The sequence below is a fragment of the Maniola hyperantus genome, chromosome 2, assembly GCF_902806685.2.
Source record: "Maniola hyperantus chromosome 2, iAphHyp1.2, whole genome shotgun sequence".
Lineage (NCBI taxonomy): Eukaryota > Metazoa > Arthropoda > Insecta > Lepidoptera > Nymphalidae > Maniola > Maniola hyperantus.
Window position 1 is genome coordinate 10,591,747 of NC_048537.1, and position 20,437 is coordinate 10,612,183.

A 20,437-nucleotide genomic window follows, 5' to 3' on the forward strand; every position below is an offset into this window, starting at 1 on the left:
TTAAGTGTTTAAAACAAATAAATTTGACATAAAAACGCTTTTAGGTTGCAAAAGTCAAAGTTTATTATTAACTGATTATTATTAACTGAAGAGTTTCTGGCATGTCAAGCGGAAAATTGTATAATTATTATTTGGCTGAAATAAAGAATTTAAAAAAAAACTTATACTGATCTTATCCAAGGAGTTAAAAAATACTGACTTGTGAAAACTTACTTTGCTGGATTGGTGATACATTAACCGTAACCATAACCATCGGATATTTTACTGGCCCTTGGTTCTATAAAAAATCATAATCTTTAGTTAAGTAGTTTTTTAATCCGTATTATTATTTTACCTGTATTAGTAGTATAGTAACATGATAAACCATTTTGACTTATTTTGAATTACAAATATGTAAAAATAGAGAATTTTCAAAGAAACTTGTGTGTACAAGTGTACAAAGAAATTGAAGATTTTGAAAACCACACGGACCAACTCACGGGCATCAGTTAGTTAACAATAAATATAAAAGAAATAATTGTTTAGTAGATAGGTATCAAAAATATCTGCTTATGTATTTTTTTAATGAAAATAAACGATTTTTAGGTTTTATCTTATTTCATAAGCAAACCGCTTCCTGCGTTTTAAAATAGCTTATTTTACGTAGTCTTGCCTATACAGGCATTACTTTACACAGGGAATATTAAGCAGGTACTTTGCCTAGAGTGCACTACCGTGAAGATGTATGATACAGGGTATACTCGTGACATAATGATTACGAGTCACTATAACTCTGTCGTAACGCTCATTTACCACGGAAGGGTAAAATAGAGGCAAGAAAAAGACTTGAGATAGTTTATTTATTGTATGACATCATGATCAACCCATCACAGCCTACTACTGGGTACAGGTCTCTTCTTAGAATAGGGTTTAGGCCATAACATCGCTGGCCAAGTGCGAATTGGTAGACTTCACATACCTTTGAGAACATCATGGAGAAATCTCAGGCATGCACCTTTTCCTCACGATATTTTCCTTCTTTAAGTTTTTCATCCACGTGTATTTAGGTTTTTGAAAACTCCCGTGGAGACTCTTTGATTTTACGGGACAAAAAGTAGCCTGTGTCATCTCCAGGTCTGTTTCTCCATCGCGGCCTGTTTGAAAACACACCAACAAACACATACCTACACTTTCGCATTTATAGAAGGGATAGTGATTTTTGTGGTTGTACCTACCTACCTAGTACCTACTAAAGAAACGTAGACCTAGTCAGCAGAATTTGATCTATATAAATAGTTTTTAGAAAGTACGTTATGTTGGTGTAATACCTAATTCACTCTTATACAGTTTACCCACACTATTCAAATCCGTAAGGTGGGCCATGAAATGTTAGCAGACAGACATATACAGACAGACAGACTTCCGCGTTAATTATATTATTATTTATATAGTAACAATAGATAATAGAAATTTTCTACTCCGTGGATTTAACATTGAAAGGTCTTAGAAAAAATAACACTCTACAGCAGTAAAGAATTTCTCGAAAAGACGCTAAACCACAATAAAGTATAGCGAAAAGTGGCAAGAAAATTCGTGTAAAGAAAGATAGCAAATCGTATGCGGCGGAAGTCCCGCTTGTCTGGAAAGCCTGATTAGATTGAAAGAGCCTTTTTCAGGTGCCCGTATTTCTACGTGTTGTAATATTTCAAATTGTTTTTCTCAGTACGATTTCACATGAAGCTTATTAATTTTTTCTCTACTAGCTTTACAAAGCTTTGTGAGATACACCTCACCAGTCACCTGTAAAGTAACCTATTTAGTGAAGTTAACATGACTGTATTGCAAGTAGGTACAATTTTTGCAATTCACGATGACGATTGAACTTTACGTTGTTTACATGGGCATTGCGTAAGTGTGCGTGCATGTCGGACCAATCAAGCGCTCGCAAACATACACATAGTGTACCTTACTTATACCGATACGACTTAAACATAAGCATGAGTCACTCATCTTCGTGAAATGCATAACGTGAAACTCATAGTCCGCGTGCAGTTAAAATTGTATGGCAGGTATGTATGGTCAACTATATGAAAACCACCCAAACTGCAGTTTTTTGGTCGACTTACAGTACTAATTCTGCCCGTCTGTATAGACCCTTAGTGTAGGTTGTTACTAAAACATTTTTACACAATGACCATGCGCTTGGCAGTAGTTGAAGTCGACGTAGTTCAAGATGGTAACGCACCAACCATGAAATACGTATGACAATCATCGGTTGCTCCGCCGCTTGAACACTTAATAATTTCTTATCACTACGGCCTTTCCCGTCGACAATCTTCGAGGTAATCGGCTGCAAACAACCGGGAATCAAACCTGCAAATCAAACTCCTAAATATAGTCCGTACAAAATTAGTTCTCATGCGCCATTTTAAACTTTATATATTTTGTCAACTTTCATGTCAAAAGTACGGTTCATCTTTAAAATAAGGACTAAACTAAAATCGTGCTTTTGACATAACAGTTAACACGTCATATAAAGTTAAAAGGGCGCGTCAAAACATTATATCAAAGCAAACTCACGCCACAGATATGTAAGGCAGCTTTAATACTTTTTGTATTTATTTAAAAACGTTATCAAGGATCTAAAAATCTATAAAGCTAAAAATAGCAAAATAAAAAAGACGAAACTAAAAGCTTTACTAACTTAATATAGCAAATACTTTAGAAAGTTAATTAAATCTATCTTATTTTTATGTTAAGGTGGGACGTTGGTACAGTAATAATTACTTAGGTACTAATTAAAAAAAAACATTCAAAATTTATTTTTATACAAAATTCATATAGCCGAGGCTGGCCAATAAGTGTGAATTCTTGGCCACGATTTACCCGATTCATTATAACATTTTTCTCTTCAATTAAGTGCAGCTTCATTATCGGCCTGTAACTAAGTGGCGCTCTCTATAAAAGGCTAATTTGGCGCTCGTCGGTAATTTCCTTGATGACATTGGTCTCTCTGATGAGCCGGTGATCCCAGTGTCACGACAAATAGCCGGTAATACACTTAGAGAGAGGACGAGGACGCCTAATAGCGCGGGGCGTAACGTGATTCGCTAGTGCTCTATTACCTTAATGCTCCACAAGAGTTCGCCTAACAAAGGAAGGATCTTAATATAATATCGGTGAGAAGGCACGTACGTATGTGTAGCGGTGTGTAGAGAATTTGAATTTGGATTCGGCAAACCGTTGGGTACTTTGTATATTTATAAAAGCTTTTACGGCAACCAACGTGAACAGCTATTAAAAAAGTAAACTACCTTTCAGGTTAGATTATCCTTTAATGTGCCATACACGAGAGTGATGTTTAATGGCTATGGTGTGATAAATGGAGTACTAAACTAAAATAGATGTTAATCTATACACACTAGTACAAAACTTAAATAGAAGTGTCCCTATACCCTATTATTTTTCAGAACGTTTTCTTTTTAAAGTTATGAAAATCTAGTAAAATGTATTTGTAAATTGAGGTCGGAACTTTAGGAAATAGGAACTATTAATTGTTCGATTTTATTTAAAAGTACTAATTAAACAAAATCTCTACCAAGGAGCAAAATTTGTGCAGATCGCAGACCATAAGTAGCTAGCATTATTATAATAAATTCAGGCCATCATTTCCATAGCATCAAGTGCACTCCACAGTACCGTCAATCAACAGTATAGTACGCCTGATATTGACAGGAACATTGTACTATGAATATAATGACTATGTAACAGCTTATAGACTATCCTTTTTAGGGTTCCGTACCTCAAAAGGAAAAACAGAACCCTTATAGGATCATTTTGTTGTCTGTCTGTCGGTCTGTCAAGAAACCTACAGGGTACTTTCCGTTGACCTAGAATCATGAAATTTGGCAGATAGGCAGGTCTTATAGCAGACATTCGGGGAAAAATCTGAAAACCGTGAATTTGTGGTTACATCACACAAAAAGAAATTAAATTGTGGTCATGAACTAATAATTAGTATTTTCAATTTTCGAAGTAAGATAACTGTAACGTTGTGTTAAATAAAATAATGTTTCTTTAAATTATCTGGCTTTATTTTAATATTTACACTTGGATTATCTTAGTAATTAATATTAATACAATGAGCTTAGTGTGCACGGATATGGCCAACTCTTACAAGTGGAAGTCTATCAATTGACGTTGACACATGACAGGTGACACCTACGTACGACATTGACAATTGGTCACTTGTCTATGAGTTGTCTCTGCTACATCATCCCCTTTTATTTTTAAAAAAAAATATCTACATAATCATCCAGTTACAATTTTGAAAAATTACTTACATATATCATCCCCTTTTAATTTTACATAACTATATCATCCCCTTTTAATTTTACAATTTACATAATTATTACTTAATTAATTTTATAATATTATTGTGCCACACTTCTTAAATTTACTACAATTATTGACTCTTAAACTACCCATTCAACCAGCGATGGACAGCCTGTCTGATTGAAACACAAAGTCTACGCCGCCGGTCGAATATGAAACGAGGTTCTACTATATTGTACATTATTTTTGTCTATTATTACATATGCTCTATATCCATTATATCTAACAATTTCGCCTTCTGACCAAATATTCTTACTTGGCTCTTTTTTGAACCAAACTTTTTGCCCTACAGTAAACTTACTTTTAAATCGACTTGTCTTATTATAATTTTTTATATTTCTAGTTTGTACATCATTAAACTGTTGAGTTACATTCTGATTTAACTTAGGTGTTAGGTATTGTGAGCTAACAATCAACTTAGTTTTTAAATTTCTATTCATTAGTAGCTGACTGGGGGAAAAATTTGTACCAGAAACGGGAGAAGCCCGATATTGTAATAATGCTAGCCTTACATCAGTTCTATCTTCGTGGCATTTTGTTAGCATTTTCTTCGCAATTTGTACCCCTCTTTCAGCCATACCATTCGCTTGGGCATATCTTGGACTAGTATAAGTAAATTTAAATCCCCAATTATGTGCAAACTCTTTACATTCCCTCGAATCAAACGGAACATGGTCAGATATTATTTCTGCAGGTATTCCATGAGTACTAAAAATATCTTTTAATGTATTAATTACACTTGTAGCAGTTTTACTGGATATGTATTTTATCTCTAACCATTTAGAATAATAGTCATATACTACTAAATAACTTTTCCTTCTAAAGTCCATGATATCTATACCTAATTTTAAAAATGGAAGGTTGGGAACTTGATGTGATAATAACGGCTCTTTAACATTACTATTATGATGCGTTTGACAAGGAAAGCATTTCTTAACATACTCTTCAATGTGAGAGTCCATATAAGGCCAGTAATACAACCTTCTAGCTGTCTGCTTCATTTTTGACATACCTACATGCCCTTCATGTAAAGTTTTAATGACATTCAATCTTAAACTCTTCGGTACTATTAACCTATCATTATAGAAGACTAAATTATCGCCCACACTAAGTTCAGCTCTTAATTTATGATAACTTCTTATTACATCTGGAATATGAGAAATTTTGTCCGGCCAACCATTCTGTATAAATTCAATTATTTTTAATAACTCTTCATCTTTAGAACTTTCTGAGATTAATACTAATTTTTGTTCTTCTGTGCATTCTAATTTCTGTGCTAACCCTATACAGTGTATGACTTCATACATATAAGAATCATCTGTATCATTACACTCCTGATACGACCTTGATAACAAATCTGCTATGTACATTTGTTTACCTTGTAAATATTTAAATTCAAAATTATATTTTAACAACTTTAACTTTAATCTCTGTAGTCTAGGAGACGGTACCTCATGTAAATGCTTTTTTAATAAACTTTCTAATGGTTTATGATCATTAACTACGGTAATCTTATGACCATAGATATAATAATGAAATTTCTTAGTTGCCCATACTATACTTAACAATTCTTTTTCAATTTGGGAAAAATTACATTCTGCAGGTGTTAAACTTCTTGAAGCAAAGCAAACTGGTTTACCATTTTGAAGTAAACAGCATCCGAGACCACTCTTTGATGCGTCACACTGAATCGTTATAGGCAATTTACTGTTAAAATTCTGTAAAATGGGTGCTTGGCTTAATTTAATTTTAACATTATTATAAACATTTTCATGAACTTCCGTCCATAACCACTCAACATCTTTCTTTAATAATAACTGAAGCGTTGATGCAATATCAGCCAAGTTAGGTATAAATTTTCTTAAATAATTGACCATGCCAAGGAAAATCTGTAACTCTTTTTTATTATTGGGACTTTTCATATTAATAATTGCACTTACCCGCTCTGGGTCTATTTGCATACCTTTCTCAGAAAAAATATGGCCAAAATACTTCACCTCTTTTAATTTATATTGAAATTTATTCTTATTAAAGCGAACATTATGTTCTCTAGCCCGTTCAAAAACCTTTTTTAATATTGCATCATGCTCTTGTTCAGTTTCACCACATATTAACAAATCGTCACAGTACACTATCACGCCTGGAATATCTCCAAAGGCTGTTTCACTATATTTTTGGAAAATTTCCGGTGCTACTGATAAACCAAATGGCAATCTTAGGAACTTATAACAACCAAATGGACTATTAAATGTACATAAATCATTCGAATCTTCTGAAAGTTTAATATTATAAAAACCATCGGATAAATCTAGCACTGAAAAATACTTTTTATTACAAAGTTTAGTTATAATTTCATCAATGGTGGGAATCAAATGATGTTCTCTTATTAATACTTTATTAAGATCTTTAGGATCTAAACAAATTCTAAGCGACCCATCTTTCTTTTCTATAATAACCAAGTTGCTTACAAAACTTTTAGGGTGATCGACCTTCGCGATGACTTTGTGCTTCACCAGAGCTTCCAACTTGTCCGCAAGGCGATCCTTCAGTGCGTTAGGCACTCGCCGTGGGGGTCGCACCACAGGCTCCACGCCAGGTTGAATGCGTAGCTGCAGTGAGCTCTTAAACTCCCCGACTCCCTGAAACAGTTCGTTATTCATATTAACAATTGAGTCTTTACTCATTTTCATATTAGTATTAGTGCAACTTGTAAGTGTATTAATATTATTATTAGTATTTAAGAGCCTAAGCTGTACCAAAGAGCCTAGCCCTAGGATCGGTCTAACCGGTTCATTAATAATTAAAAACTCAGTGTTGAACCACTCATTGTTATTAATATTATTATTAGAATATACTTTTAATGTGACCTTTCCTATAGGAAATAATTTTCCTCCACCAAAGACTTCTATTATGGTTTTTGTCTCAGACATTTTTATTTTTGTCTCATCATCGACAATTTTTTTAAGGTCCCGCAAACTCAAAACATTTATTTGGGCCCCCGTGTCACACTTAAAACAGACCCTCTTATTTTCAACTTGCAACAACGTATTCCATTCATTTTTAGTAAAATCTATTGAGTATACTAGTCATAAATCATGAATGTTATTAATATTATCAAGCTTTTGATTCTTAGACATACATCCTATACTAAAATGATTTAATTTTCCACATTTTAAACAAGTTTTTCCAAAGGCTGGACACTGCCTAGGACCATGTACCTTATTACACTTTTTACACTGATAATTGTTTTTATTCAAGTTATTTTTATAATTATTTTGACAATTTTTCTTATTATTAATATTATTATGGGGCCTACTATACTTAGCTTTGCTATTGTTGCTCGCCGGGGTAGTCAGCTGCCGGGTTGTGCTTGCTGCTGCCACCGCATTCACCTCCGAGCTGTGTAGCACCATAAGTTGCTGACTGGACAGCTCCGCTGATCGACATATGTCCAGTGCCTTGTCCAGTGTGAGGTCCTTAATTTCTAATAATTTTTGTTGCACTCGTGTCTGTTTCACGCCGATGACGAGTCTGTCCCGTAACATCCTGTCCTTTTGTTGACCAAAGTTACAGCTGTCTGCCAGTTTTCTTAAGTCTGAGTAAAATGTGTCAAAATTTTCTCCGTCTTGTTGTACTCTTCTATTAAAATTGTAACTTGCCATTACTTCATTACTTTTCGGCTTGAAATATTCGTCGAATAACTTGATAACTTCCTCTAATTTCGGTTTATCTTCTTTTTTTAATACGTTGAGGTATAGTTCCAGGGCTGAAGATCCAATGCAATTTAATAATAATGCTGCTTTTCTTGGTTCAGACAACTTCTCAAAACCCGCCGCCAGCATAAATATCTTAAACGAATCCTTGAATTTTTGCCACTGCTGCCAGCACGTATCCAAATCTTCCAGATCTATTCCTCGCGGCATCTTAAATTCGACACCACACATGTCACCTTGCATCGTAGTCGTTGCCCCGTCAGCCATTGTCTTTGTTCAGTCCAAACTTGTAATCCGTTTTAATCTGATGTTTTGTTCGAAAACGGCTGCGCCATGTAACGTTGTGTTAAATAAAATAATGTTTCTTTAAATTATCTGGCTTTATTTTAATATTTACACTTGGATTATCTTAGTAATTAATATTAATACAATGAGCTTAGTGTGCACGGATATGGCCAACTCTTACAAGTGGAAGTCTATCAATTGACGTTGACACATGACAGGTGACACCTACGTACGACATTGACAATTGGTCACTTGTCTATGAGTTGTCTCTGCTACAATAACTATATCAAGTGGGGTATCATATGAAAGGTCTTCACCTGTGCATTCTAAAACAGATTTTTATTTATTTTTATGCATCATAGTTTTTGAATTATCGTGCAAAATGTCGGAAAAATACGACTGTAGTATGGAACCCCCGTTGCGCGAGCCTGACTCGCACTTGGCCGGTTTATGATTTGCCAACATTTACGAGAACATTAACTCTATCAATATTCTCGTTAAGGACCGTATTTTTTATAACTACTTCTTTGAAACAATCTATCTGTACTTTTGATTTTTGAAACAATTTGATATTGCGGTGGTTATTTCTCAATTAATGTTTTGTTTTCTTTATCTCACCTAAAGCGCAAAATACACCTGTAGAGTGGAGTGCGACTGAGGCGCACCTTGTTTTCTGATAACAATTACTTAAGCTTCGCTTTATTTACTTTGACAAAGGTACGATAAACAATAAAAACGATGGCCGCCGTTATGCTACAATTATTAAAGTGGAATTTAAGTTTTTATCATAAATTATGCTATATTTATATACTTATTTTTGATAGTGTTTTAACCTACACTTCAAGGAAATTTCTAAATAAAACTTAAATCTTGTAAAATAATATTTAAAATAGATGCTGTCCTAGCTCCACTCAAGTCTGTAGGTGTGTGTTGCTCCTTAAAGTCACTCCTTGCTTTTTCTAAATACATTTATTTCTACGACTTTCTCTAATGAGAATAAAATTACTATGAATGAATGACACAAGATAGAATGCTTATAATAATGGACGAAGATAAAAATTAGTAATCTCCCAGCCTGTTCTTTCTGTTCCGTGCTCTCCCAGCGAACAACAAGACGTGTTGTGCTCAGGAACTATTTAAGCTATAACGCGCGAAGCAAATGGGTTAATGAAGAACAAAATGACGTCATCCATCTTAGTTGGATTCCTCTTAACTCCACGCCGTGCCTTCCCGCCCTTTCTTCCCTTCATTATTGTTTTTTTTTTCATTTCGTGTGGAAAAACCACCGTGATTTACTGTATTGTTGGGTCGATTGAACCTCACTGTCATAACTCAAACGCTTTCTTCTTTTTAACCGACTTCAAAAAAGGAGGAGGTTCTCAGTTCGTCGGAATCTTTTTTATGTAAAGTTTAGGTATACAATCCTTGTAAAGTAACAGGATTCTTAAACTCAGTCTAGAATATTCGTCGAACGCTAACATTTTTCTTGATACAAGTGAAAAATATTGTGTTATAAAATAAATTGAAAAAGAAAAATATGAATTACTGAAGAATGGAGAGAATTACTTGAATCCACAGTCTGCTGCACTTTACTATCGATGATAACAGGTTTACGCAAAGTTGTTCATACATTACCTATTCTTCCATATGTGTACAAAAAAACGCTGTCATGTTTGTAAATAAGCTTTGTAAATATGGATACAATAGAGTCCGTCTGTCATTTGTTATAAAATCTTTCACATAAATTCATACGTAGAATTAATGTAAAATAGAAGCTTACGAATAAACCGTCTTTTTAAATTCAGTTATAAATAAAACAACAGCAGAAACAGATATTTAAATTGAACAAAAGCCTAAATAATGGACCGCCAAATTATGTTTAACAATTTATATCTTAATTACAAGACGGGATCCTGAGGCCGGGTTGCAATGTTCAAGAAATCTTACACCTTAAAAGGGGCTGTAATTTATAGATGTACTTAAATACTGCTACTTAAAAGAAAGAAAGTCGACAAAAGTGTATGTATATACTTTATTGCATCACAAAACACAAATGACAAGTCACAAAAAAAAACTTAAAATGTAGGTACCTAGCTAGAAAAGGCGGTCTTATCGCTAAATAGCGATCTCTTCCAGCAGGCCTAGCATGGGCCGGGAAATTTTCTCCCCGAGGAAAGGATAAAAATTTTATCCCCTCCGATAGTTATTTCCACTCTCCGAGCATGGGCACAGGGTTGGATATAATTATCCCCGGTGATAAGGCGGGAAAAGACTAGTCCTCGGTTAATGTCAAAGTGTTATTATTTTTTATCTGTGCTTTTGATTTTGCTCGTTTTCGTTACTCGTAACTCGTCTGTGGCTGCTTTTTATTTTAAAAGAGCTAGAAGCCGGAGCCGTAAAATAGTTTAAAAAACATTCACAGAAGATTATGCACGTAAGTATTGTTATTGTTTGTGTTTACTGTTTACCTAACCTAACTCCACTTTTGAATTATCCAAATTAAAAAATAATCGAATAGTTGAAATTCCTAGCTATCACAGTAAGTATCACTAAGACAATTTGTGTTAGTCAGTACACAAAATTGAAGTGATAATATATTGATATTGTTAGCGACAAAGAAATGCATCAATTGTTGTTTTATTTGCAGACATGGAAATATGTACTTGAAGAAGGGCACTGGCCACTGACTGACAAGTATGATGAGGCAGCTCGGGATGTAGGACCACCGGGAAATGTCTCAATAGTGCCGTCGGTCACATATATGAGCACATAAGTGTTCAATATTAATTATCACTGTTGGGCATAAATGCTCAACAGGAATTGGACCTGAAGACTCCATAATGGGCCAGCCAGAGAGATGCGTGTATTAATTTAGTTCTATTAAATGTGTGTCTTGTATAACAAACTCAAAATAACTTTAGGTACCTACCTATTGGAATAGGTAAGTTAGGTACACATCTTATCAACATAAAATATTTTCATTATTGTTTGAGATGATGATAAAACTAACAGTTCAGCACACTGCACTGAGAAGAGTTCAATATCACTTAAAATTGGTTAAGCTGGTATGGTTTGAGCTATTAAACTAACCTAATTTCTTTATAAGCATGTCAAGCCAATGTTTTTTATCTTATGGCAGGAAATCTTTGAAGTGTCGGTGGTGGACTATGGTGAGACTGTCGTTTAACCCACTTTGTACACAGTGGGTACTTTATAAAACCAATAGCCCCGAGTGGTTTTCCTATAAATGCCAATAAATAAATAAAAAGTAAGTAGAGGATATGTACATTTTTGTAATTTGTAAATAGTTATGAATATAGGAAGTTATTCTATGGCAGTGTGGTTTGATTGAACATTAAACTTGTTACTTCCTTTTCTTAAGGATAATAGCACTACTTTTAGATCTGTTAAGTTAACATCAGAGATTTGTGTTCACCCAAATAAACATTGTTTTAATTGGTATTCCTAATATTATGCCTAAAAGTTTGTGTTTGTTACTCAATCACACAGAGTACTTAAAGCAAAATTATTTTTTGAAGAAACTTATTTTTTGTTATAGCAGCAATAGAAATAAGTACAAAATTTCAACTTTAACCTGTTACGTTTCAGGAGACAGACAGATGGAGAGCTGAGACTGTAATACGGTCCCATTGGTACCCTACAGAACCCTAGTAGTAGTAGTAGTAGATATAAGGATGGGTTTGCACAAGGTGGTTTTAGGTAATAGGTACTTAAAGAAATATATTTTAATGCAAATATGTATTTATTATTCCATCCCTTTTTCCCTTTTATTGTCGGGCAACAGTTAGCAGTCTGGTTTGATCCATAGATATGTGAGACTTCTTTATTTGTTACATTTTCTAGTCTGTCCTTTGGTTGTTCCATTGGAATTCTGAAATATACAATTTATACATTAATGATTTTCAATAATAATAAATTAAGAGTAAGAGGATATACTGAAATGGTCTATAAAGTATAATAGGCTAACATATTTACTCTTACAAAACACTTATGATGAACCATTATAATTTGTAAAGTGTTATTGTGTTTGTGTATCATTATGTATTTAACTATGATATAGGTGTGTATTTTAATTTAAGAATTGTTTTGTTAAATTAGACTCCTGCCTATTTTGTTCAAATAAATGATTTTATTATAATGAGTCATTGTGTTATTTTATATTTCCAATAATCCATACTAATATTATAAATGCGAAAGTGTGTCTGCCTGTCTGTCTGCTAGCTTTTCACAGCCCAACAGTCTAACCGATTTAGATGAAATTTAGTACCTACAGAGTTAGCTTACATCCCGAGGATGGACACCGGCTACTTTTTATTCTGGAAAATCAAATAGTTCTCACAGGATTTTCAAAACCTAAATCCACACAGATGAAGTCGCGGGCAATAGTCATCCCATGACCTTGACTTGTATCTCACTGGTAACTACCATCTGCCAAGAGTCTTATAGATGTGAGGACGTAGAATAAATAGGGAATAGCCGCGAATACCTATTTGTAGGTACCTACTACCTACCTAAGTAGGTAACCTAAATTAGGTACCTATTCGTTTGCACAAGATGGTTTTAGGTAATAGGTAAGTACTTACTTACTTTTATGAATCCATCCACCGAATTAATCGGCTTTAGTGCTTCATTAAGCTGCTCGCATAAGTACAGCACATAATATTTGTCCATCCGAAACAAGTGTTGGAACTCAGCGTCGGGAAATTCAAAGGGATTACTTCCATCACTAATTACGTGCTCATGTTATTTTCGTTCTAAATTCTCTATTTCAAACTAATAAAAAAAGCGCGAGACATGTTTTTTGATCTTTTAATAATTGAGTTAAAGTTCTATGAGCTTATACCCACCTCTAATCTCGATGATAAAATTATCCCTCTCAAATGTCAAAAAAGGACAGTTTATCTTCTTTTATTTGGCCCCATGCTATAGACGGTGGATAAATAGTCCCCCGAGTCCCCGTGAAATGTCAAACGGGGATAAACTTCTCCTCTCCCCTGTTGCCGTGCTCTGAGGGGTGGAGAAGTTAATGTTATCTCCTGTGCAGTGGATAAAATCGGGGGATATAATTTTTATCTTCGGCCCATGCTAGCCGTGCAGACAGAAGAAAATGAACAACTGGACAGTGGGAGGTGGTGTATATAATTAGTCTATATACTAAGTGTGACGTATTTCTCTTCTTCATAATTGTGTTCCTTATTGCTAAGGGTCGTAACCCCTTTCCATAAATCTCATAATGGTAGGAGCATGGACATTTTGTAAAAATTTGAACTCGCTAACTCTTACGGTTCATGAGATACAGCCCGTTGACAGATAGATGGATGGACGGGCGGACGGACGGACGAACAGCGGAGGCTTAGTAATAGAGTCCCGTTGGCACCCTTCAGTAAGGATCCCTAGAAAGTGATACTTAATAGAGTTTTCAACTTCACGCCTCAGTCTACTTACTTACATTTTCTTAGCTCCAAGGGCGTTATATTGTATGACATAGAGAATATTAAGCAGGCACTTTACCTAGAGTGCACTACCGTGACGATGTAAGATATTGCTTAGACCTATGATAATATGATACAGTATAACGCCACCGACTGTCAATTATTATAATCATTATACTAAATTAGACCTCTAGAAGGTTTATTCCAAACAAAAATCGTGTTCCCTGAAGTAAGTAAGTCAATACAACACTTGACATCAAGTTGTAGCGAAAACGATTTGCAAACCGCAATTTTTTTATTCAGATTATGACCCTCTACGTAGTAATGCCTATGTATCGTGATTGTTAATTATAATGTTTATTAATAATATGATAAACAAAATTGCAACGATATAATAATATAATATCATACCAACGGTAAGTAACCAATTTTTAATAATTACTTTCGAACTAGTTTTTGACTTAGCGAGAACAAAAATATTATGGCTTTTCCATATTATAGTTTCTAGCCGATCGATACCGTGACTTTGTCTGCGTGGATTAAGATTTTTCAAAATCCCGTGGAACTCTATGATTTACCGGGTATAATATATCGCCGTTCCAAATTTCAGCCAAATCTGTCCAGTAGTTTTTACGTGAAAGAGTTGCTTCAAGTTTGGTTTGAGTTAAGTTTGTAGATAATTTAAATGAGCATAAAAAAATTGCCTTAGATATACTCGTATTATTACCAACTTGTATAGTACGCGACAGGTCGAGATAACAATCCTGGTATGGAGGTATGAGAGGGCGCGGCCGGACGCCCTGCACACCCGCACGTCGTCCCCGCCCGGATTGCTATCTTGACCTGTCGCGTATTGTATGTTAAAGATTAGTGTGTTAGTCTACTTCTAGTCTAGACAGACAAAGGGACAGACGGACAACAAAGTGATCCTATAAGGGTTCATTTTTCCTTTTGAAGTACGAAACCCTAAAAAGGAAAAGTTGTAATTGAGAGTTAAAAAACAAATATTCCTCTCACGATCCTAACTAAACAGATTTGAAGTCATGCTGTCGCGTCGCTCCGTCCATGCGGATATTCCTACAAAGAACCTCCATTAACCAGCTAAAATGAAATATTTTACCCTTAACACCTTTCATTTGAATGCTAAACCTCACCTTTTAGCCGGTTATTTATTGCTCCCTGCCATAATATCTACATCGGATATTATTTTTGTGGATACCCACGATACAAAATAGGTAGATGTTTTTGAAATTCTTACATTTTATCACTCCTTTTCATACATCAAGACTAAATAAGCTTGTTGGCATATTTTAACAAGGTAAGGTGTTTCATGGCTACCGTACCTTATTATACTTTAACCAGCAAACCCAACTTATCCAATCAGTCACACTTAGTATTATGGATTATTTTGTGGGCCAATTTTAATCGTCAAATAACTTTAAAGTGAGTTATGAAGTATTGACAGTTTTTGTGTAGGAAATTTTTCGACAGACAAAGTTTATCTGGTAATTGAAAAACTGATTTACGGGCTAAAGTAGGTACCTTACCTTGGCTTACGTTGGATTCATATTAAAAACATTCAATCCTTTCTATGATTCCAATGCGCAAAAATTTCTGCTCTTACATACCTAAAATATCATTAAAATATCAATTACCAAAGACCAATACAAATATTTTGCGAACAGAACGGTATAACCGGCTTACAATTCAGACTTAGCATTCAAATGAAAGGTGTTGAAATGAAACATGGCCGATTTTCCGGTTAATGGAAGTTTTTGTACGATTATCCGACTGACCACATGACTTAAAATCATTTTAATGAGCCGATATCAACATCCTCTTCAAACACGATTTTTTATGCTGTATTAAACGTTATTTTATTAAGACTATGGAGGGCTATTAATTGGTATATATTTTTAATGTATGTTTTGCTTGCAATACGAACATGGTTATCGCAGACTTTGTATTACTTTGAAGTAAAAACCACTTTACGAACTTTATTGTAAAAAAAATTACTCTACAAGTATTCATCGCTTAGTCAAATGATTGGGATCTAGGAAGTTATTCAACAAAACTGAGTGGTGAAATTGCGAAAATCTTTCTACCAGCGAAAGATTTTTTTAATAAACCAGTGCAATAAAACCGAGAAGAAACAGGAACACTCGCAAAGTAATTATTTCGATTATAAAGTTAGGCAACATAAAGTTGATTCATTTTTGTGACGTCAACTTAAAATGATTTTCAAATGTTACTGTTATAAATTCCGAATCTTCTTGCTTCATTGTAAATCTTGAAAATATAGCTGTTGAGAAGGCCTAGATTGTAAGTATTAAATTATAACTTCAAGCCGAACTACTGTGGTTGATTTTGGTGACCTATTTGACGTTTCTTAGATATAGAAATAGTCAAAACAATACCAATTATAAAGATACATTTTGCGTGGGGGTGTGCACAGCCAGTAGGTAGTTTTTATTCGAGCCAGACATAATAATTACTAGGTACCTATCTAATGGCCATACCAAGGATTTCGTGATAAAAGTCAACAGAAAAGTTTTATTTAACTATTTTTAATTATATATCTGAGTACCTACACTCATTAATATAATTAGAAATTTTCTATTATTTTTATGAACTGTGTTTTTTATTAAACTTTGCGCATCGATTACATTCTGATAGTAATACAACATTATGTATCTACACTCTAGGTTCCATCTTTTCGTAACGAAGGTTCTTCTTATTATAAATTGTTTTTATTTTCGGTAAAATAGTATTACAAAAAATTATGGTACATTTTTGAATAAATTTATTTAAGACATGATTCAATCTATATAAACTTTTTATCTGATTTACGAATAGGTACCTCTGATTTCAACAATTGATCTCACTTATAGTCATAATATGAGTCTAGCAAAAGATCTGCAGACTCTGCTCCTTTTAATTCTCCTAAAGATATCGTCCATGAAAAATATTTTCAGTAAGATGAGTTGATTATCGTCTGATACGTTAAAATAAACTACAAAATTTTCAAATCGAATGCACTTTAAAGTGTCCTCATAACAACTTGTAAAAGTAAAAGGATGAAGTCCGCAAACTTCGGTCATGAGAAGCAATATCGAACTCCCAAGTACCGATTCACAATATCTACTTATTATATTCCGTTTTATTCTTGTCTTTGGATCTGAACATTTATTACTGTCTTATTGCCTGTGGAGTGCCGGGGGCGGTGCGGGGGCAATGTCAACAAGGGGTTATTATGTTGAGACTGGCGAAAATTGAACGAGAAAAGACTGTGCAATGGTGCCAAAAGCTAACGTTTACTTTGTAAACAAATTTCGCAAATTGTTGTTTAGCGCTATTGATGTTATTATTTTAGTCACAAGTAACTTCATTTATCCGAGTTTATTTCACTCTACTCCAGTTATTGCTACCTTTACAGATGTTTTTGTAAGTTAATGTGGCCTAAACTGCAAGGTCCGATGTTAGAAAGTGTAAGGTAGCTTTTATTTTACTGTTTGAATTCAAAGAATTTTAAACCATACCTTAAGATACTTAAGTATATCAATAATTACAAACAAATAAATATATATAAGTTTGCAAACTTAGTACTCAAAGTAAATAATATTTTACAGTATTGGCAGTCACATAAAACGATCGACTTGTTGCTGTACGGCGACTGTTCTTTAGAACGAGAGCAACCCTATAGCCAGCTTTGCTGGGCAAACTGAATAAGTGATGAATGAATTCTAATAAACGAAAATCCTCCTACTTAAATATATAAAAGGAAAAAGTGACTGACTGACTGACTGATCTATCGTTACCCTGGCTAAAATACTCTTGGTTAGTACCTAATCAGTTTCGAAACCACGTAACTTTAATCTGATTTCGTTACGAACCCGGATAAAATATTATTGATTAATAACCAGTTACTAATCTTATTTGGTAGCTGGTTATGAAACTTTGGTTACCAACGTCGACGGAACCAAATGTATCACAAGCGCATGATTTTGCCTTACGGCGGGTTGAGCTACCATATTTTTACTTAAAGTTTATTGCCAATACAGAAGTAAAATATTGAAATGATATAGCACTGTAATAATATGATAAGCAAGCAACAATAAACGGATAGAGATACGACTTATTTGTTGGGTTTAAAAGCGTCGGAGCAAAAAAGTATTTCCGATGTTATGGCATAATGCGTATAAAGGTACATTTGGAGGGGATTTATGAAGGAGGCCTCGGTTGGTTTATGATGACAATGCCGCCGCGGAGCGCCACCTCATTTCCTCACCGAAAGTTATAAAAACATATTGAAAATGAGATTCTCGCGGAGAAGGACCTAGCGAATGTTATCTTGTTTGTGATTTGCCTGTTTTTATGCATGCTCGCGGAGAGTAATCGTATTTCAGAGGAAAAATCTTAGGAACAAAAATTGGTGCGCGTATTACGAATCCTTTCATATTTTTCCATTTTCACTCTTTCAATATGAAGTGTTTTTAGTAATTCGATGAGTTTTGACAGTGGTGGGAGTGCAAAACATTTTAATCAAGAAGTAGGTAAGTCTCGCTCGTAACATTGATAGGTATATAGTACGCTATAGGTTGAGATGGCAATCGGAGTATGAGGCGGGGGATGCCCCGCACACCCGCCCGTCACCCGTGCTCGCCCGCACCGGGTTAGCGCGGGGGATGTGTGGGTGGGTATGCCGGGCATTCCCCGGTACTTGTAACGAGGAGACGAGCTTAATGTATTGTAGACAGGTATAGTGCAGTCAAAATAAACTGGCGGGTTTCCACTTGAGACCGGCATTAGCAATAACAATAGGATTACATTCCAAATGCCACGTAAAAAATAAGGGTAATAAACCAAACACTCATAGAGCCCATTCATTTTTAAAGGAGCCGGTTCAACCTTATATATTTTGTTGCAAACCAATCAGTGTTGATACTTTTAAATTCACCCGCCACGAATGAATCCTATTGTTATTGCTAATGACGGTCTCAAGTGGAAACACGCCAGTTTATTTTGAATGCACTTTATACATTCTTTCAACTTAATTAGTTTGTAGTAAAAACAACAGCATAAATTAACTTTAATTCACGTAAAATAATTTTTATATGATCAGTAGCATAACCTATCAGAATTTAGCAACATGCTTTAAAGTTAATGTAGATAATTGTCAAAATTTAAGAAAAGGGCTCCACAATTTTTCTTTTTCTAAAAAAATTATTTCTAATTTCTAAAAAAGCACAGTTTCCTACATAAGAGCTCATAACTTCTTAAATACCTATTTATTTAAGAAGTTTCACAAGACACGACACGACACAAGGCACCTGTTCGGTTTGTATGAAATAAAATTCAATTTTTTCTCATTCCATCAGATTGTATACGTCCACTGCTGGACATAGGCCTGTCCAAGAGCGCGAAACAAAAAACGGTCCACGGCCTTCCTCATCCAATCACTTCCCACCACCTTTATCAGCCTACTGATTCGCTAACTCAGTGTCTAACACTGAATGATAGCCACTGAGCTCATTTGACATTAATTTATAATCCTTCGAAGATTTTATAAGAAAATTAATTTTAATACCACTCAATGAAGCAGCAATGTAGAACAACGAATGTCAAATGACCTCGGTGACTATCATTTAGTGTTCGACACTGAGTTACCGAATCAACCCACGTCATTGAACGACCGGGTTGGAGGTAAATAAAACTTTCGTACTTACATATGGTACATGTTATTTATTATAACAATGTGAGTACTTTACAAACAAATTTTAGCTACTTTAAAATATACTTGATTAATTCATATAGGGCGACAACTGTTGCAGCCAGTTGTAAAGCATCTGGAAAACAAAGGTCCCGAACGCGAGCGTCACTCGTATGAGAGCTCACAAGTTGCTGTTATCTGTTGAGGGCCCTGTGTACAGGGAAAGATTGTCTTGTCAAGAGCTCAGTGCGACGCGCCCCGCGGATCCGGGCAGACGCTACGACGTAGTACATCACCCGTACCTCGTAGCACTCGCAGCACTCGTAGCGGTCGCGAAAAGTTTTGAGGCTACATTCTTTTTCACCTATGAGATGAATTTTATATTTGAATCCTGATTACGTCCGATAAAGTTTTAACTGACGATATAATTTAGTGTATGCAATGGAAATGCTTATTATGTGGACTTTTTGAGTGAAAAATTTGTAAGTAGTATTTTTCAGCAAAGTTTATTTTATTTTTTTTTAAAGTTTATTTGTTTAGTATCTACTTTCTAGTAATTTAAGCTTCTATAATGTGTTTATTATTTTCTTTCTGTATGTGATTGTGATGTGATTAAGTATAATGAGTACTATAATTATATACACCCTGATAATTTGTGTAATATTTACGAGTAGGTATGACAATATTACTATGCTTATAGGTACATTATGAGTTATGACCAAATACAGAAACTGCTTTTAGTAGTTAAGGGGTGGATCTAGGTTTTCAGATTTTTCATATTAAGTACAACAAAATTTCAAAAATGATGACCTAGTATTTGATAAGCTCTTAAGTTTTTGTTTTAAATATTACCATATTCGGCCATTAGTTATCACTACCCAACATGATCATTGATCAGTGAT

At 34.6% G+C, this 20,437-nt stretch overlaps 2 protein-coding genes and 1 long non-coding RNA gene across 5 annotated transcripts in view; 2 read left to right on the plus strand and 1 right to left on the minus strand.

The window, feature by feature from the left end:
• Positions 1 to 5,980: 5,980 nt before the first annotated feature.
• Positions 5,981 to 8,354, minus strand: LOC138403658 (uncharacterized). The gene is made up of 3 exons (XM_069505020.1): positions 7,593 to 8,354; positions 6,700 to 7,013; positions 5,981 to 6,059 (listed from the first exon to the last, which is right to left on the minus strand). Exons 1-3 carry the CDS (start codon positions 8,352 to 8,354, stop codon positions 5,981 to 5,983), a joined length of 1,155 nt encoding a protein of 384 aa, XP_069361121.1.
• Positions 8,355 to 10,626: 2,272 nt separating this feature from the next.
• LOC138404384 (uncharacterized) lies at positions 10,627 to 12,534 on the plus strand. Of its 3 annotated transcripts, XR_011238355.1 has the most exons (3): positions 10,835 to 10,911; positions 11,020 to 11,640; positions 11,982 to 12,534. It is a non-coding gene; the product is annotated as an uncharacterized lncRNA (long non-coding RNA). The 3 variants fall into 3 exon arrangements; XR_011238354.1 differs by lacking the exons at positions 10,835 to 10,911; positions 11,982 to 12,534 and adding an exon at positions 10,627 to 10,806 and having other exon boundaries at positions 11,020 to 11,677; XR_011238353.1 differs by lacking the exon at positions 11,982 to 12,534 and having other exon boundaries at positions 11,020 to 11,677.
• A 7,259-nt stretch (positions 12,535 to 19,793) lies between these two features.
• LOC117990018 (lachesin-like) overlaps positions 19,794 to 20,437 on the plus strand; it is an 88,971-nt gene continuing 88,327 nt past the window's right edge. Inside the window, exon 1 of the mRNA XM_069506228.1 lies at positions 19,794 to 20,017. The gene's annotated coding sequence lies outside the window, so the exon portion shown is untranslated. The remainder of the gene's footprint in view (positions 20,018 to 20,437) is intronic.